Source organism: Macrobrachium nipponense, chromosome 13, assembly GCF_015104395.2.
Source record: "Macrobrachium nipponense isolate FS-2020 chromosome 13, ASM1510439v2, whole genome shotgun sequence".
In the NCBI taxonomy this organism is placed as follows: Eukaryota; Metazoa; Arthropoda; class Malacostraca; order Decapoda; family Palaemonidae; genus Macrobrachium; species Macrobrachium nipponense.
Genome location: NC_087206.1, coordinates 100,191,170 through 100,210,404, shown reverse-complemented (window position 1 = coordinate 100,210,404; position 19,235 = coordinate 100,191,170). Strand labels below are relative to the sequence as shown.

The 19,235-nt window shown below is 39.5% G+C and overlaps 1 protein-coding gene across 1 annotated transcript in view; it reads right to left on the bottom strand.

Annotated features, from left to right (window-relative positions):
* The window catches only part of LOC135225224 (uncharacterized), a 255,163-nt gene that overhangs the window by 48,241 nt on the left and 187,687 nt on the right, over positions 1-19,235 (bottom strand). Inside the window, exon 11 of the mRNA XM_064264547.1 lies at positions 7,738-7,836. Coding sequence (XP_064120617.1) covers positions 7,738-7,836 — 99 coding nt within the window. The remainder of the gene's footprint in view (positions 1-7,737; positions 7,837-19,235) is intronic.

Here is a 19,235-nt window from a genome sequence, read left to right as displayed (position 1 = left end):
ACTTGCTGTTTCTGTTCCATATAACATTGCTGGTCTGACCACCGTCCTATGGAACTTTCCTTTCAATTTCAGAGGGACCTTCTTGTCACAGAGGACCCCTGATGCAGACACAGTTATTCCATCCTGCCTGAATTCGGTGTCTCACCTCTTGGTCCATGCTTCCACTATCCTCTAATACGGACCCTAAGTACTTGAACTTCTGTACTTTCTTTATTTCTTCCCCACCCAATCTTATGCTACTTCCACCGTCCTCAGTAATACTAGAACACATATATTCGGTTTTTGATCTGCTTATTCTCATTCCTCTTCCTCAAGTGCTGCTCTCCACTCTCCAACCTCCCCTCCAACTCCTCCTTCCCCTCTGAACACAACACAATGTCATCCGCGTATAATATGCACCATGGCACTGCTTCTCTAACTCCCTGGTCATTACATCCATCACGATGTTGAAGATGAATCGGGCTCTAAGTGCATGACCCCTGGTGTAATCCAACTCCTATCCTCCAAATCCATCCGTCTCTCCAACACTACTCCTCATTCTAGTATACACATTCCTGTACATCTCGAATAATTCTGACATACTTTTCCAGCACCATCTTCTCCTCAAACATCTCCATATTTCTTGCCTTGGCACTCTGTCATAGGCCTTTTCAAGGTCTATGAATACCAGATGCAGGTCTCGTTGTTTTCTCTGAATTTCTCCATTAGCTGCCCTTATGCAAAATATTCCATCCGTTGTGCCGCTTCCCTTCATAAATCCTAACTGTTCCTTCCCTATTCTAACTTCCTCTCTCAGCCTGCTATCTATTATTCTTTCCAAAATCTTCAACGTGTGAGATATTAGTTTTATACCTCTATAATTACCGCATCCTGGAAAGCAACTTTACTTAAATATAGGTATCAATATGCTTTCCCGCCATTCTTCTGGTATCTTTTCCTGTTCGAATATTACCATCAGATCATACAAGATGTCTACCCCTTCCTCTCCTAAGGCTTTCCAAAACTTCGACTGGGATTAAGTCAGGTCCTGTTGCCTTCCCATTCCTCATCTTTTAAGGCTCGTATCACTTCATCCCTAGATATCCCCATTACCATTCCCAATGTTTACTTGTCCATCCTCTCTTACAAGTCTTTCATTTTCTTCATTTAGAGCAGTTGTTCGAAGTACTCTTTCAAATCTGTTTTCAGGATGTCTTCTTCCTTTTTTATGACAGTACCATTCCTATCTTTCATTTGCTTAATATGGGTGATGTCCTTTGCTCTTTTATTTCTTACTTTTGACAGTTAAGCATCTTACTCAACCCTTCCTTGGTTTCCAGTTCATTATAAACCTCTTCATATGCCCTTGCCTTAGCTTGAGCTACCACCCTTTTTACTTCTTTGTTTCTTTCTCTTAATCTTTCTCTGTCCTCCTGCAGCTGTGACTCTTCAAATCTCTTCTTTGCCTCCCTTTTACCCTTCACCACTTCCCCCACCTCTTCTTCCCTACCCCACCACCAGCTCTCCTTTTCCTCCCATACTATTCCAGATGGTTTTTTCCCCTAGTATCTCCTTTCCATGTCTTCTAATCACTGATGCATTATGCCTTCCACCATTCCTCCCACATCTTCACCCTTCCAACAGATCCCAACAACTCCCAGAAATCCTTCTCCTGAACTCTCTCTTCTTATCATTATCCTCCCTAACAATTTATACCACTTGATTTTCTTTACCCCATTCGTTTTCGTTTTCTTTTCTCTTTTCATCTTTAAATCCATTCAAAGGAGCCTATGTTGGGGGGCCACGTGGTCACCTGGGATAACTTTTACAATTCCTAACTTCCACCATGCCTTGATCTATTGTAAAGGAGGTAATCTATTTGTGTGCATCTACCGCCACTCCTGTATGTTATCAAGTGCTCCCTCTTCTTTTTGAAGAATGTGTTCACTATTGCCATATCAAAGGACACGGCAAAGTCTACTATACTCTCTCCTTCTGGTTTCTCTCCCCAATCCCATGTCCTCCATGCACACGTTCAAATTACATCCTTTTCATTTCCGACATGTCCATTAAAGTCTGCCCCACTACAGTCCTCTCCTGCTCTTTCCAGTTTCTTGCGTTACCTCACACATTTCGTTCCAAAAAACGGCTCTTTTCTTCCTCTGTGCAGGCCCACTTGTGGAGCATAAGCGCTAATGATGTTCATTGTTTCCCCTCCATAAACATATCTTCACTCTCATAATGCGGTCATTCTTTCTACTCACTTCCGTCACTGCATTCTTCATTTCCCCCGACAACACTACACCAACGCCATTCCTACCCTGCTCATTTGCTCCACTATAGATTAACTTGTAGCCATCCCCCAGCGTGAGCTTTATTTTTTACCCTTCCATACGACGTTTCCTTCTACACACAAAATATCCACTCTCTTATCCTCATTAACTCCGCCAACTCTCTTCCTCTTCCTGTCATAGACCCCAAATATTGAGCTGGCCTATTCTGATCACATTTAGAGCTCACTTCTTTAGCAAGTCCTGCACCCGCTCATGATGCAGTAGCCCTCGCCTTGTCACAGAGTTAGGGCGATGTGTCTGTGCGTCGTTTACGGAGTATGCCCTAGCCCTATTCTCGTCAATATCACGACTATTTCATTGGTTTTTGGCGTGGGTTTTTACAGTCGGATGCCCTTCCTGACACAACCCTCCCTATTTATCCGGGCTTGGGACCGGCACCCATTGAGGCTGGCTTGCCCCCACAGGAGGCTAGATTCATACAAGCATAAACAATGGGTGCAATTAAAAGTTTAAGACAATCATCTCAGATACAAGGACAAAACAATTAAAGGATTATAGGTGACAGCTATTAAAGGACATTTGTAGCTCGATATATGTATATGAATCACAGTAATGTGATATGACTCATATAATGGCTACGTGCTGTCAAAAGCACTACAACACTACCGAGGTCGAGGTGGGTTGATGCTGTCTCCAAATCAACGAATACCTGAGCGCGAAAGGTATTTGAGGGTATTTGTCCTTGTATCTGAGATGATTGTCTTAAACTTTTAATTGCACCCATTGTTTATGCTTGTTTGGGAAGGTTACTCATCTTCCTGGTGTGTCGGATTCTAGGTACTAATCTCTTTATAATCCCTATCTGTCAGTTATCCCTCTTACACCAAAGCGGTAAAAAAAAATTGTCTCCCGTGTGCCGGAGGTGTTTCAGAGTGAGCGCGAAAGCGGAAAAAAATATTTTTTTAATAAAATCACAGCGCGCTTAGTTTTCAAGATTAAGAGTTCATTTTTGGCTCCTTTTTTTGTCATTGCTGAAGTTTAGTATGCAACCATCAGAATGAAAAAAATTATCACTATCATATATATAATGCGATATATGATAGCGCAAAACAAAATTTCATATATAATTGTATTCAAATCGCACTGTGCGCAAAACGGTTAAAGGTAACAAGTTACTTTTTTTCGTTGTAATGTATACTAAATTGCGATCATTTTGGTATATAACACATTGTAAAACGATAAAAGCAACACAGAGAAAATATTATCACAAAATAATGCATGAATTTGTAACTCGCGGACGTAAAAAAATATTTTTTTCAAAAATTCACCATAAATCTAAATATTGTCCTACGAGATTTCGCCAATTTCTTTCAAAATGAAGGCAAATGAGTTGAATATTACTATACTGTAAGGAAGTTATTAGCTTACAATTGCAGTTTTTCGACCATATCTGACAAGTTAAAGTTGACCGAATGTCGAATTTTTATATATATATATTTTTTATACATATGCAATTATTTCGGAAATAAGAAAAGCTACAAACTTCAAATATTTTTTGTTTTATTCTACATGAAATTGCACACATTTTCATATATAAAACTCTATGAAATGCCTAATATGAAACTGAGCAAATATTCCGAGAATGGGACATACGCATTTCGGAGATTTGTGGCGGAGAATCCGTGCGCGGAGGGAAGATTTTTTTAAAATTCACCATAAATCTAAATATTTTGCTAGAGACTTCAAATTTGTTTCAAGATGAAGATAAATGACTGAATATTACTAGACTGTAAGAGTTTTAGCTTACAATTGCGTTTTTCGACCATTTCGGTAGAGTCAAAGTTGACCGAACGTGGTTTTTTTTCTATTTATCGTGATTTATATGCAAATATTTCAAAAATGAGAAAAGCTACAACCTTCAATTATTTTTTTTGTATTTTACATGAAATTGCGCACATTTTCATATATAAAACTCTATGTAACGGCTAATTTAAAATGGTGCAAACATTACCACAATCGCACGTATGATTTATTCGGAAGAGTTTACCGCGCGGACGTGAAAGAAAATGTTATTTTTTTCATAAATTCACCATAAATCGAAATATTGTGCTAGAGACTTCCAATTTGTTGCAAAATGAAGGAAAATGCTTGAATATTACTAGAATATAAGCGTTTTTGCTTACAATATCGTTTTTCGACCATTTCGGTAGAGTCAAAGTTGACTGAAGGTTGAAATTTTGGCAATTATCGTTATTTATATGAAAATATCTCAAAACTGATAAAAGCTACAACCATGGGTTGTTTTTAGTTGTGTTGTGCATGAAATTGCAAACATTTCCATATATAAAACTTTATACAACGGCTAATTTTAAAATGGTGCAAACATTACCACAATCGCATGTATGATTTTTTTGGGAAGAGTTACCGCGCGGACGTAAGGAAAAAGTTTTTTCATAAATTCACCATAAATCGAAATATTGTGCTAGAGACTTCCAATTAGTTGCAAAATTAAGTTAAATGATTGAATATTACTAAAATATAAGTGTTTTAGCTTACAATTGCGTTTTTCGACCATTTCGGTAGAGTCAAAGTTGACTGAAGGTTGAAATCTTGGCAATTATCGTTATTTATATGAAAATATCTCAAAACTGATAAAAGCTACAATCATGACTATTTTATTGTTGTATTTTACATAAAAATGCGCACATTTTCGTATATAATACTTCATGTAATGGCTAATTTACAATGGTACAAAAATTATGTCAAAGTGACGAAATAATTTCCGAGATGTGTCACAGATACTTTTTAGTGCGGCAAGAAAGAAATTCGCGCTTGCGCGCCTGCGTAACGATTGTAAACAAAACAACACCTTGATCTGTGAACTCCCAGCATCCCCCAAGGCGCGTGATTCAAAAGTTTTAGGCTGGTAGGCCTACAAGTATTTTTCTGTGAATTTAAAAAAAAAACTTTTGTAAGTCGACGTAAAAATACGTCCAAGGTCGGCACACGGGTAGACAAAAAATGTCGGCGTAAAATACGTCCAGATCGGCGTAAGAGGGTTATAAGAATCTTCTTGTTTTGTCTTTTTCCTCAGTATGTCAGTTCATCTGTTTAGTAAAGGAAGTTTGGACGTTGAAAGGTCTCGCGGATTCTCCGTTGTTTATTTTCTTCGTTGTCATATATCTTTTATATAATATATATATATATATATATATATATATATATATATATATATATATATATATATATATATATATCAGGCAGTCGCCGGTTACGACGGGGTTCCGTTCTTGAGATGCATCGTAAGCCGAAAATCGTCGTAAGCCGGAAACATCATAAAAAATCCTAGGAAAACCTTACTTTTAATGCTTTTGGTGCATTGAAAACTATGTAACTGCATTCTTATTGCATTTTTCATCAAAAAAACCTTTAAATATTGATTATTTGCATTTTTGTGTCATATTTCATCTGCCAGATGAGTGTGTAGGCGTCGTAACCCTGAAACATGCATTGTAACCCTGGAAATAATGTCTGATGAATATAATTGAGAAGCGCCTTAACCTCGGAACGTCGTAACCCAGGGACTGCCTGTAATATATATATATATATATATATATATATATATATATATATATATATATATATATATATATATTATATGTATAACTGAATCACGAAAGTTAGGAATGTGATAAATCCATAAATAAAGATATATGCCACGAAAGAAAATGAACGATGGAGTATCCGCGAGACCTTTCGACGTTAAACGTCCTTTACTAGGATGTTTAATGTTGAAAGGTCTCACAGATACTCCGTTTGTTTTTAATTTTTTTTCATCGTTGGGGCATATATTTATATATATAAAAAAATATATATATATATATATATATATATATAATATATATATATATATATATATATATATATAGTATATATTATATAATATATACATATATTTACACATATATATATATATATATATATATATATATATATATATATATATATATATATATATACACATTGAGCTACAAATGTCCTTTAATATCTAATTCGCTCTACCCTCGGAATTAATATATTTTCATATATGCTTATCCAAAAGGGAATTTTTTAGGCGATAAGAGAATTGTCGGCTCCCGGGCGCGAACCCTTGGAACCATACAAATCCAGGTCGAAAGTGAAGCTTTTACCTACACCACCACCCCAAGAGGCTATAAGTTTATGCCGTCTCTCACAAATCACTTTCGCGCTCAGGTAAATTTGTTTGATTTTTGGGGGAAGGGGGACAGCATTCAACCCACCTCAAAACCTCGGTAGCGTTGTAATGCTTTTAGGCAAGCACATAGCCATTATATGAGTCATATCACATTACAGTGATTCATATAAATTACATCGAGCTACAATGTCCTTTAATATCTAATTCGCTCTACCTCAGAATTAATATATTTTCATGTATGCTTAACCGAAAGGGAATTTTTTGGGCGATAAGAGAATTGTTGGCTCCCGGGCACGAACCCTTGGAACCATACAAATCCAGGACAACAGGGAAGCTTTTACCTACACCACCACAGCAAGAGGCTATAAGTTGATGCCGTCTCTCACCCTCAAATACCTTTCGCCCTCAGGTATTTCTTGATTTGGAGACAGCATCAACCCACCTCGACCTCAGTAGCGTTGTAGTGCTTTTGACAGCACGTAGCCATTATATGAGTCATATCACATTACTGTGATTCATGTACATACATCGAGCTACAAATGTCCTCTAATATCTAATTCACTCTACCTCGGAATTAATATATTTTCATATATGCTTAACCGAAAGGGAATTTTTTAGGCGATAAGAGAATTGTCGGCTCCCGGGCGCGAACCCTTGAAACCATACAAATCCAGGTCGACAGTGAGGCTTTTACCTACACCACCAATGCAAGAGGCTATACGTGTTGATGTAGGTAAAAGCTTCAATGTCGTCCTGGATTTGTATGGTTTCAAGGGTTCACACCCGGGAGCCGACAATTCTCTTATCGCCTAAAAAACCCCCCTTCCCTTTCGGTTAAGCATATATGATAATATATTAATTCCGAGGTAGAGCGAATTAGATATTAAAGGACATTTGTAGCTCGATGTAGGTATATGAATCACGGTAATGTGATATGACTCATTAATATATATATATATCTATATACTATATATATATATATATATATATATATATATATATATATATATATATATATACATATATATATATATATCACCTGCGTATATGCAATTTATTACTTTCTATTAGTTCTTGACTCCCTTAAAATTCAAGTGTCTCAAGCTTTTTTGTGGCTCTCAGAAACACAACTTAGAAATCTTGGGTTTTGTAGTGGCTTGAAATTGGGAGTCTATTCAAGATCAAAGACAAAACTTCCTACACATACTACACATTCATACAAAATACAGTGCATTACATTACACATACCTCTGGAATCCAGACTTGAATGACATAATCTCTAGCATTGGAAACTTGTGGATCTTTGGAAAGAATCTCTTGTTTGAAGGCATTTATGACAGACATAATCTGAAATAAAGACAGAATTACCATGTAACTTAAATATTAATATGTTTGTATCAAATATCCATCTTATTAAAGGAATCACATGAGAAATAAAATATCTAAGGCTAACAATAGCCATGAACAATGATCAGGCTGTAAATAAGGCCAATTAACTCTTTGCATACATGACTCTTTATAAATTCCAGAAATTACAAGTTTAGGTCCAAATATAAATGATGTTTCAAGAAAAGTTTTCCCCAAATATCTGAAAAGCTATTTATACAACTTCGCCATGAATAAAGCAGTGCTTCTTAATAATCTAAGTCAAACTACAAACTACAAAGAATACAATGCAGTCACCTATAAATTAACGTGTGTTTAATTAACACATTTTCGATTTAACACGAACTAGAAAATATTCAAAAAGGTTTAAAAAGTGCAAAAATTTCTAATTTAGCCTGACTTGGAGCCTGAGCATTGTTTTTAAATCACCTGTGCAACAGTGCTGCAGACAACGGCCGTCAACATAAACAAAGACATAGCACAGTGCACTTTATGTATCTATTAATAAAGCAAAAAAACTTTGTTTATTTATTAATGAAGTGAAAGATTTTGTCCTGTTTTTCTTTTTTGTCTGACCTACATAATATGTATTATATTAATAAAGTCCTGGAACATATCCCCCCCTTATTACTATTATTTATGGGAAAAATATGTTTAAATAACGCGTTTTTAATTAACACGCTCTCCAGGAACATAACCCTCGTGTCAACTGAGAGGTGACTGTACACATGATTAATCATGGCACTTCAAATTTGCAGTTAACACTACTATCTCTTTTATGTTTAATTCTTATCCAGACAATACTCCAAAATCCTGTAATATAAAATGTACGCAGATGTCAACTAGGTAGAAAAATAACCTCAAGATGTCCCACATAATATCTGAAAGCAATAGAAAATTATATTTTTCAAACTTTTATATCCTTGTCAGTTCAGTCAACATGGTGGTTGAAATAAAAGAAATGTAGTTGCATTTAAATACAGTTCCTCTTGCTCTAGTTCTCCACTACTTACCAACTTACAGCTTTTCATACATACAATAATATATCACAGTAAAAATGCATATACGTACTACATTCTCTTAAATATTACTAGATGGCCTTTCTGTAAGTGACAATTAGTTTTGAAAGCCATCAAAGCAACATTTCCAATATCACAATTACATTGCATACACTGCAATTTAAATTTTCAAAAATAAATTTTATTTCTTATACATACTCATCAATCTACATACATAAGCCTACTCATAGTAGGTTTTTCAGACACTCAAGGAGAGCAACACTTCTACTTGGCCTGGCTGGTGCTACCTAGGTCAGTAAGTGCCCTTAGGGTGGTTTTCCTCATTCCTATACTGTCTGGACCAAGATTATATATATTAAAAAAGTTTCAACACAATCCTTGAAAAGGCCTTCTTGATGAGATATATGTACTGAACTAAAGGGCAAAGATTGGTCACCTGCTGAACACCAAAGCACAAAAGACTAAAGATCACTAGACTAACAAGGGGTCAATATCGAAATGGAACCTTGTTAGTGTAATTATGGGTTGTAAATCTAATGGCTACAATGGTGTAATACATACTAATTCACTCCAGTTGCTGAGGAATCACTATCCAAATAAGCACAGATCTAGCAGGGATTGAGTACAAATGAGACAAATAAAAGTGAATCCTACCACACTAAAGATTACTTCACAATCAGCAATTGATGTACAAGTCCTTCCCAAGGTAAAAGAGTATGTAAAGAAGTTGGTATATCTTGTACTTACAAGAAAAAGAAGAAACTTTGTGGGAAAGATTATGACTTGTTTTAATGACTAAGAAAAATCTAATACTCAAGAAATTACTCCTAATAAAACAAGAATGCCAATTTTTCACAAGTTCTGTTTGTTTATATGGTGTTTTTACGTTGCATGGAACCACTCGTTATTCAGCAATGGGACCAATGGCTTTATGTGACTTCCGAACCATATCTTCACAAGTTCTGGCTTTATGTAAACGAAGCAAGGATTAGAGAACAAAAAGGTCTACCTCCAAATGTCTTTCCCTTGTCATGAGTAGATAAAATTAAACAAGCATTAATTTGAGGAGTAAATTCAGCTCCTTCATTCAGAAGAGCAGCTCCACTGGACATCAGGCAGGGTCTCCATTGCACATGCTTCATTTGACCTGCTGGGAATAGTATAGGTGATGAAGCTGACTGAATATCAGATTGCACGTAGGTCTGTGCCAACAGACCAACTCATCACCCAATTTTTTATCACAGTGAGTGAATAACCAGATGGAAGGACAAAACATATCTTGTTCAATAGCATGAGAGATGTGAAGTAATTTGACATTCAAAAATATGTAGAAGATCCTTTAAGTTGGGTTAGGTGAGGATGTAAATCTGTTGGTACATCCCAACTTAGTGAGACATCACATTCTGGGCACACAAGGGACAGGATATCTTAGACTTTGGCATAATAGATGGAAATGGTACTAATTGGACTGCTTCACCCAACTATGCAGTGACCTTACAGCATTTAGTAATACAGTAGAGTCAGTCAGTTAGATTTTAGATTTCACAAGTGATAAGCCAAGGCATGTGGTGTGCTCCTAGAGATACTTTGTTCAAAAGTGCAATATTACTTAAGAAATTAGGTGACAACTCAGGTTGACATATTCCGTCTTACTGAAAATCTCAGTACCAACTACAGATCTTCAATATGGTCTTGAGGGACTAAATACAGACCCCTTGGACAGGCCTCCTAGCCGCCCTTGAAAAAAAAAGGAGTCTTACTAAAAAAAGGTAGGAGTTATAATCTTAAAGAAGTAGGAGTGCAACATGGATACAATGTGATATTTCAAATGCGACATTTTACGCATTTAAATGCATACCATACTTGCAGTAACGTTTAAAATTAATTATCAAAGAATAATCAATCAGTACAAGTAAACAGGCATTACTTGCTCCATTATACTAGGCTTTTTTTTTTTTTTTTGAAAGGGGGAAACCCCAGCAAGGGGCACCCCTGACCAACCTATTAACAAGAGCTATTTTCCTAGCTTGTTCTATTTTACAACTAATTACGAAACAAAAGTTACTAGGCCATTGCATTTGGTTTTATCCTTTTAAATAACATACCGTATTTGATTCAATTGCTCAACATTATCAATTTCAAATTTTCAGTGAAACAAGCCCTTGACTAGCATTCAATAATACTTAAGTACTAATATGCAAACAAGAAGGTATAATCAATCACATGAAGTATTAATAGTTACAAAAATACCACCAGCATAGAATAAGCTTCAAAATGCTACATTTACATCTCAAACTAAATTATACTACAATAATTTGTCAGTCATTGAGATGCATTATCACTCTTAAGTTTTTCTTCTTGGTCAGAGGAGCAATTTCATTTCTCTTGTGCATTAAAATCTTCCAGTGAAATGAAAGATCATTTTGGTCTGGGGTCTGGATCTCTTTCATCTCTATACCACTTGCCTCAAAAACTAGTGGGTTCGCTAATCTTGACATGATCCCAAACATTAATATAGCATTAGATGGGAGCCTATATATATAAACCTAAAACATAATCATTAATAATGTGGTTAGTCAACAAATCTATTACCATACATGTTGCCACACTCATTCATAATACCTCTGTATTCTTATAACTATTCAATTATAATTTTCTTTAATCCTTTCAAACTTTTTAGTGGGAGTTTCCTCAAAATAGTAGAAAAAGTACGTCTAAGTTAGAAAGGGTCTGAAAAAGTAGGGAAAGTAGAAGCACTAGGAGGCATGCTTGGAAGGTCTCCAAAATTGCTATGCCTATATCATTTGGTCTGTATTATACTAGCTCAACTTGCATATAGCTTTTTGCAAGATGGCACTGCAGTATAGTCTTCACTAAAGGTTCTTTTACTGACTAGGGTCTTCTTGTCAAGTGTAATTTCTCCTGAATTTACTTTGACCTCTCCCTTTCTTCAAAGTGCTGGAAAAGCTGCCTAATCAGGAGGTGAATTTGTTTCTATGAAACTGGTCTCTATACCTAAGACCTCCTTCTCACACATGTAACAATAACATTTCCTACTAAGGCAGCATGATTTCCTCTACAACTGGCATAAAAAGATGATTTGCTATATTCCCCATGGACCTCCTGACCAAAGCTAAGGCAAATTTATGGCTTTCCCTTTGCTGACCATCAACATGATGTATTTATATCCCAAAATCAGTGGGTGGATCTAGAAATCCTTCATAGGATTACCATTCATGTATGTATATATTAGATATATATAATAATATATATATATATATATATATATATATATAATATATATATATATCTATATATATATATATATACACACACACATACATACAGTGTTCCCCGTATTCGCGGGGGATGTGTACCAGACACCCCCGTGAATAGTTAAAACCCGCGAATAATTAGAACCACCACTAAAAATGCTTATAACTGCCTATCTTGAAAGGTCAGATACCAAATGTATACCTTAAATAACATCCTACTTCAAATATACCTAAAATTACTAACCTATTACTGTATTAATCTTTGAGGTTATATTATTCATATAATTTCAAAGTCATCTTGAACATTTTACCATTAAAAATGTATACCTACAGCAATAACACACACAGAGAGAGAAGGAGAGAGAGAGAGAGAGAGAGAGAGAAGACGAGAGAGAGAGAGGAGAGAGAGAGAGAGAGAGAGAGACCATTGAATGGCAACATCATATATCTGACCACCATGAGTGAAATTATGAATTATTCCTGAGACAGAGAGAATAATAAAGGGATTTTGACGTAAGGAAAAATCTATTTCTGGGCGATTGGCTCGTGTCGCCAGCGAAATATCCTTTAATCTATTATTTCTAGGGTAAATGTACTAACACATACCAGAGAATAAATAAAATAAAGAAAAAGGTCAGTATAACTGACTCGCTCACCCTCCAAGAGGATGTCGGTATGAACACTAGGCGAGTGAGACCACTACCACGAGCCAAATGCCAATAGAAATCTCCCACTACAAAAACCCTCCATGAGGGAAGCCGACCCACAGAGTGAGCAGCTCGTACTACTACTACTCCATCCCATGCTGCCGACTGCTGCGCCTCTGGTGGCCATCCTGAAGTTAGCAGACAATCTTGGGCGAAGGGATGGGTAGGGTGGGATTTCGCTGGCGACACGAGCCAATCGCCCAGAAATAGATTTTTCCTTACGTCCAAAATCCCTTTTCTAGGGCTCAGCTCGTGTCGCTGCGCGAAATCGTACCAGAGAAATAGCACAAGATTGTAAAACAAAAAATAATAAAATAAATTAGAATAAGTCTCAAAATAAAAGACAAAATAAATAAATAAAAAGAATATAATTGCTAAAAAGATACATATACACAGTGATACAAAAATAGAAATATGCTTAAATTACACTTAATTCTAATCATGTTTCTTAACATAAGGTAATTTACCATATATACAGAGGATAAAATGGCTTACATGTATCAAAATGGTATCTGTGTAAAGGCATGTATCAAAATAAAAATATTATAGCAATTTAATATAATCAAATGAACAAATTAATCAACAATGATAATATATAAAGGAATGTATATGACTTAATATACAAAAACCCGTAACCATTATAAATAAGATGTATCCCCTAGCATGAAAAAATAAGGGGGTAACATCCATGAGATCAATATCTATAATCATCTGTGAGTGTCCCTAGCAAAAAAAATAACGGGGCACCCACTACACCATCATAAAAGCAGCTAAGACACAAGGTGAATGTAAATGAACAAGGCAGGAAATAGACGAACTGTTGGGTGAGGCAGGTAGAAGGAGGACTGAATCTTCTACTACAGATTAGCTAGAGTCAGGGGAAACTATGTTTACCGCTGCTACTGCTGAAAATTTCAGAGCTTCCAAGGACTTAAGGTAATGACGTTTTTTGAAACACTGTCGGCGATTTCCATCCGGTATACTTTTTCAACTCATCGAAGTTCTATGTTGGAAATAATTAATTGAGGTGGCTACTGCTCTGACATCATGTGCTTTCGGGAAAGAGTCAGGATTGGCTTGCTTAATAAGGTACAGGATTTGTTGCCTGATGCCTTTAATGGATAAAGTTCCACCTTTTTCCCTCTAAAGAGGGGACCCGATGAGGATGAGGAGGTCCCCTGGACAAGAAAGGTCGTAAGGTTGAAAACTGGGCATAAAGAGATACATCTTGTGGAAGGGGTAGCACCTTCCAAGGTTCCCACCTCATCAAAGGATCTTCATTCTTTGCTAAAAAGCTACGTTCCGGAGAAAGTAGGACTTCCCCTGTGGGAAGGAATTGAATATGATCCGGATCTCGAAAAAATGGATAAAGCCGACAGTTCTGAAATTCTTGCTCCTGAAGCTAAGCTTAATAAAAATAGGGTTTTTCTTAAGAGCATTATAAACGAGCATGTGTCATTATCGGTTTCTGAAAGCCAGTTTTAGAACATCGTTTAAGAACCATGAAACTGACGTAGGCCTTACAGAAGGTCTAAGTCTAGCACATGCCTTAGGAATAGACGAGAAGTAGGAATCCGTCAAGTCTATGTTGAACCCAAATTGAAATATCTTTTTCAAGGCTGACTTGTTTGTCGTAATCGTGCTAGCCTGCTAAACCTTTTTCAAATAAGGATCTGAAAAAGGATATAGCTGAATTAACTGTCATGATTCTAATATCTGATTCTATCAGGAAGATTGCTAACTTTTTGACAGCAGCATCATACTGTCTCAAAGTTGAATCCCTTTTATCGGATTCCAAGAAGAGAAATACTGAGGGTCAATATTCGCATCTCTTTTTGCCACAAAACTTCATGAAATCCATAAAGTTAGGGTTTTGAGAATCCCTGAGGAAGCGAACACAGTCTTCGTTTGTACTGACTGGGAGAGCCTGGGATTGGGGATCCGAAGAGGACGAAGGCCCAGTTCCAGAATTAGGGGATACCAATTGCTCTTCGGCCAGTCTGGGGCTATAGAGCCCACTTGACCCTTGAATGTCCTGAGTTTGTTTTAAAACTTTCATGAGAAGATTCACTGGAGGGAAGACATAAATTTTCTTCCAGATGTTCCAGTCTAGAGCCAGGGCGTCCGTGGGCATAGGCCAGAAGGTCCAGGTTGGGGGCTACATAACACGGCAGTTGTGGTTCGCTTGAGATGCGAAGAGATCCACCTGTAGCCCTGGAACTCTTGAAGGATCCATTGGAACGAACTGTTGTCCAGTGACCATTCCGACTCTAGGGGCACTGATCGGGATAGCGCTGTCTGCTATGACGTTTCTCACTCCAGCTATGTGAGTGGGAGGAGAGATGCCAACTGAACTTGTCTGCCAGGGAGAAGATGGCTACCATGACATGATTTAGATGACGTGACTTGGAGCCTCCTCTGTTTATACAAAATGTACTACCACTGCGCTGTCCAGAACTAGCTTTATGTGGGAGTACTTTGGTGGGCGCAACTTTTTTAGAGTCAAGAACACTGCCATTGCCTCCAGTACGTTTATATGGAACTGACGGAACTGAGGTGACCAAGTTCCTTGAACCTTTTTGACCTGGGAATACCCTCCCCAACCGCTTAAGGACGCGTCTGTGTGGATGGTGATCCCTGGTGGAGGGAACTGAAGGGGTACTGACACTGACAAATTCTTGGACTTTCGCCCACGGGCCGAAGTCGATTCTTTAGAATCAGAGGGACTGAGGATAGTTTGTCCCTGGACCTGACATTTGCTCGTGAGCGCCAGATTCTGGTTAGGTCTTTCAGTTTGGCTTTCATTAAGACGTTCGTCACTGATGCAAACTGGAGAGACCCAGGATCCTTTCCTGAGTCCTCCTTGACGCCAGTTTGTGACTAAGAAATTGCTTGGACTGACTTCGCTATTTCTTTCCTTTTGGTTGATGGGAACTCGGGACCAAGAGGTATGGGAGGGACTTAGATTTCCATGAAATGCCCAGCACTGAAAGTTTGACTCTGGAGTGAGTCTTGACTTGGTCCTGTTTATCTTGAAGCCTAGATATTCCAGGAAACTGAATCACTTTCAGTGTAGCTCTGTTGCATTCCTCGACTGTTGAAGCCCAGATAACCAATCGTCGAGATACGCTACTACCATAATCCCTTGTGTCCTGAGTTGTTGCACTACCACTTTCCGCTAGCTTCGTGAAACACCCTGGGTGCCACGTTGAGTCCGAAGGGAACTATCTTGAAGGAGAATGTCTGGTCTCCTATCTTGAAACCCAGATACGGACGGAAGTGTCTTGCAATAGGGATATGATAGTAGGCGTCTGTAAGATCGATAGAGGTGGTGACGGCCCACGGGGAAGTAAGGTCCGCACCTGCGAGATCGTGAGCATCTTGAACTTGTCGCAGCGGATGGCTAAGTTTAAGCGGGACAAGTCTAAGATTACCCTTCTTTTTTTGTGAGCCTTTCTTTGGCACGCTGAACAAGCGACCTTGAAATTTTAATCTCTTGACTCTCGCTATAGCTCCTTTCTGAAGGAGGTCCTCCGCGTACTCTGTCAATTCTTGGAAGGAAGTTGACGGGGGAAAGTATGGATGGAGGTTGGGTTCGTCAACCAAAGCTCCAAAACCAGGCCTTTGACACTATGCTCTGAGCCCATTCGATGAAGTTCCAACCGGTGGCGAAAGTGAAACAGCCTCCTCCTACCTGAAGTTCTTCATTGTGGTAACCGCCTCGGCCATCCTCTGAAGTGCTTTCCCCTATTAAGGGGCCTCCGATCCTCTCCCACGAAAGGAACGCTTACCTCTGCCTCCCTTACCCGAGCGGTCATACTTCTGTGAAGCTTGACTCTCGAAGGCTTGATTGTAAGCTGGAGAGATGGCGTAAGAGGTGGAGGGCTGAGGCTGAGGGGATATCACATAAATTGGCTGATTGAGCTTTAGAAGGGAAGGTTGGGCTGTTTGCACTAAGGGCACCGCGTGGAACTTGCTGAGGAAAGCGTGGCTGCTTTTTCTGAGTAAGGTTGGAAACGCCTGGGTTTTCCTCTGCCCCTTACCTTTCGCTGTTAGGTCTTGCCTCCTCTTAGCCGTAAGGCCCCAACGGTCCTTAAGGCTCTGGTTCAGCCTCGTAGCTCTGACTGGACTTCCTTCACCATAGCTTCTGGGAAGAGATCTGCTCCCCAGATGTTAGACGAGAGTAACCTATTCGGCTCATGCCGACCGAATGGTGCCTCTTGTAGGGACCATGCTTCCTACAATTCGTTCTAGCAGTGGCAAACTCAAACATATCTGCCTGTACCGTTTGAGTCAGGGATTTGGTCATGAGCTTAAAAAGCGGTTCTGAGCCATAGGCTATGGTTGCTACCTCGGTCATAGCCATAGAGTTAATTGATCTGGCTAATCGCGATTTCGCGTCAAATTTCAGCCTGAATAAGGCTATTTCTGGGAGCCCTGGGTAGCTTTTTTCACCAAACTGCTCCATAGCACAGTCCGGTTTGAGTTTGCCAGCTGAGAAGGTGTTCGGCAAGTCTTCCCCACAATTCTCCGGCTGAGGGGAGTAACGGAGATGTGGGATCTGCTTCCTTCAATTGAGGTATGGGTTCCCCCTTCTGGGCCGCTGGGATGGTAGACCTCGCGATCTTTGTCAGGAACGGGAGCGGGGTACTCTCATCCATTGTGAAAATGGTAAAGGGACTCTTAAAAGGTTGTATCTTGGTATTAGAACAATCCATGTCCTCTAAACACCTGAGCCATTCTCTCTGAGCCTGGTCTCGTGAATAGAGGACTGTCTCCTTTGGTACCCTATCATCCCGAACCCTGGCTGAAGCTGTGAGCCTTGCGTAGACATATGAACGGAGGCTGGAGGTCTTCCGGGTAGAACTCGAAGTCCTCTATCCTTCGAGTTCCAAATTCGGTATAGAAATGAGACCGTCTTGGAAGGGGGCGTATGACGCTACTCTCCATGGGTTGTTCATCGAGAACGGAGGGTTAGCGGGAGGTTCATACGGAGGAAGCTGAGTTTCCACTCGTATTGGAAAAGTGGAGGAGAGGCTAGAGGGGCTTCTCTCAGTCCGGCTATAATGGAGTCTTGGGAAGTAATCCTATCCGACAATCGAGAGATCATTTGTTCCATGCTACTCTTTAGGGACCCAACCAGGTCGCCCACCTGTTGAAACAGGCCAGCATTGGAGTCCAAAGCCGGAGCTGCTGGGGAGGTGGAGGGGTGGCTCTGAATCGGAACCAAGGGTAGCGGAAACTGGTGACTCTGCCGGAGTGCGAGATCTCTCTCTGGAGGATTTATCCTCGAGGACTTAGAACCGGAGCTAGAAGCTTTAGACCTGTCTGCTCCGGGATTCCCAGCCGGAGACTTACGCGAGGAGGATGAAGCCGAAGTCGTCTTCTTAGACGACGACGACGTCTTAGTCAAGGATTTCACTGCTTGACCCTTGACCTTAGGTCTAACCGAAGCGTCAGGAGGAGTATACAATTCATCACCTGTAAAGCCTTGGAAGGATGGAGAGGGTTGCAGGAGTAGAAAGAAAAAACAGTTACGCCCAAGGGTGACCTTTGGGTGTCCACCCTTACCTACCTCGACCAACAGGTCGTCTACACCTACCATAGGTTCCACATTAATATCTAAAGTCGCGACGTCCGTGGAGATATCCTGGTCTTGGTCAGTTAATGAGGCAGCCAGCTGTTGTTGGATGAAGGCGATAGTCGGGGCCGCCTCTACTGGGTCGACGTATCCTGTCGCCTTGCCTCCGGGGAAGATTAATACCGCCAACCGCTTCTCTAGGATGTAGGGCATACCCTTGGCGGCGTTCTTCCCAAAACCGCCGACCCAGGCCCGCAGGGTTGCCAGTTGCGGTATATACCTCACTGCTGGCGCCTGGAAGAGAGGGCGTAGATTAGATTTAAGAATCACTTAAAACTAAACTTAAAGTATAACTTAAACTTAGATGCCTTAAGTTAAAGTGAATGATGAAAACTTAAGCACTAAAACAGAAGCGGAGCAGCTACCGGAGATGGAATACTTACCCCGTCTAAAAGCTGGCTCACCAGATCGTAACATATGGTACACGTCTCATGGTACCAGACCTGGATGTCCCCGTGCGGAGTCGCGCATGGAGCATGGGGACGGCAAACTTCGTGTCCACATGGGTCTGAAGTGTGGCGGCGCATCCCGGATGCTCACAGTTGGTGGCCTGTAAGTGGGAAGGACACACGAGTATCTTAAAGAATATCACTTACAGGCTAAAGGACAGAAAAGAAACTCCGTTGCATGCCGGAGCTCGGAAAAAATTTGGGCATAACCCCTCCTGCTTCGCCTGAATAGGCTAAAATCCCGGAGAGATCCGGGTAAGACATGTAAG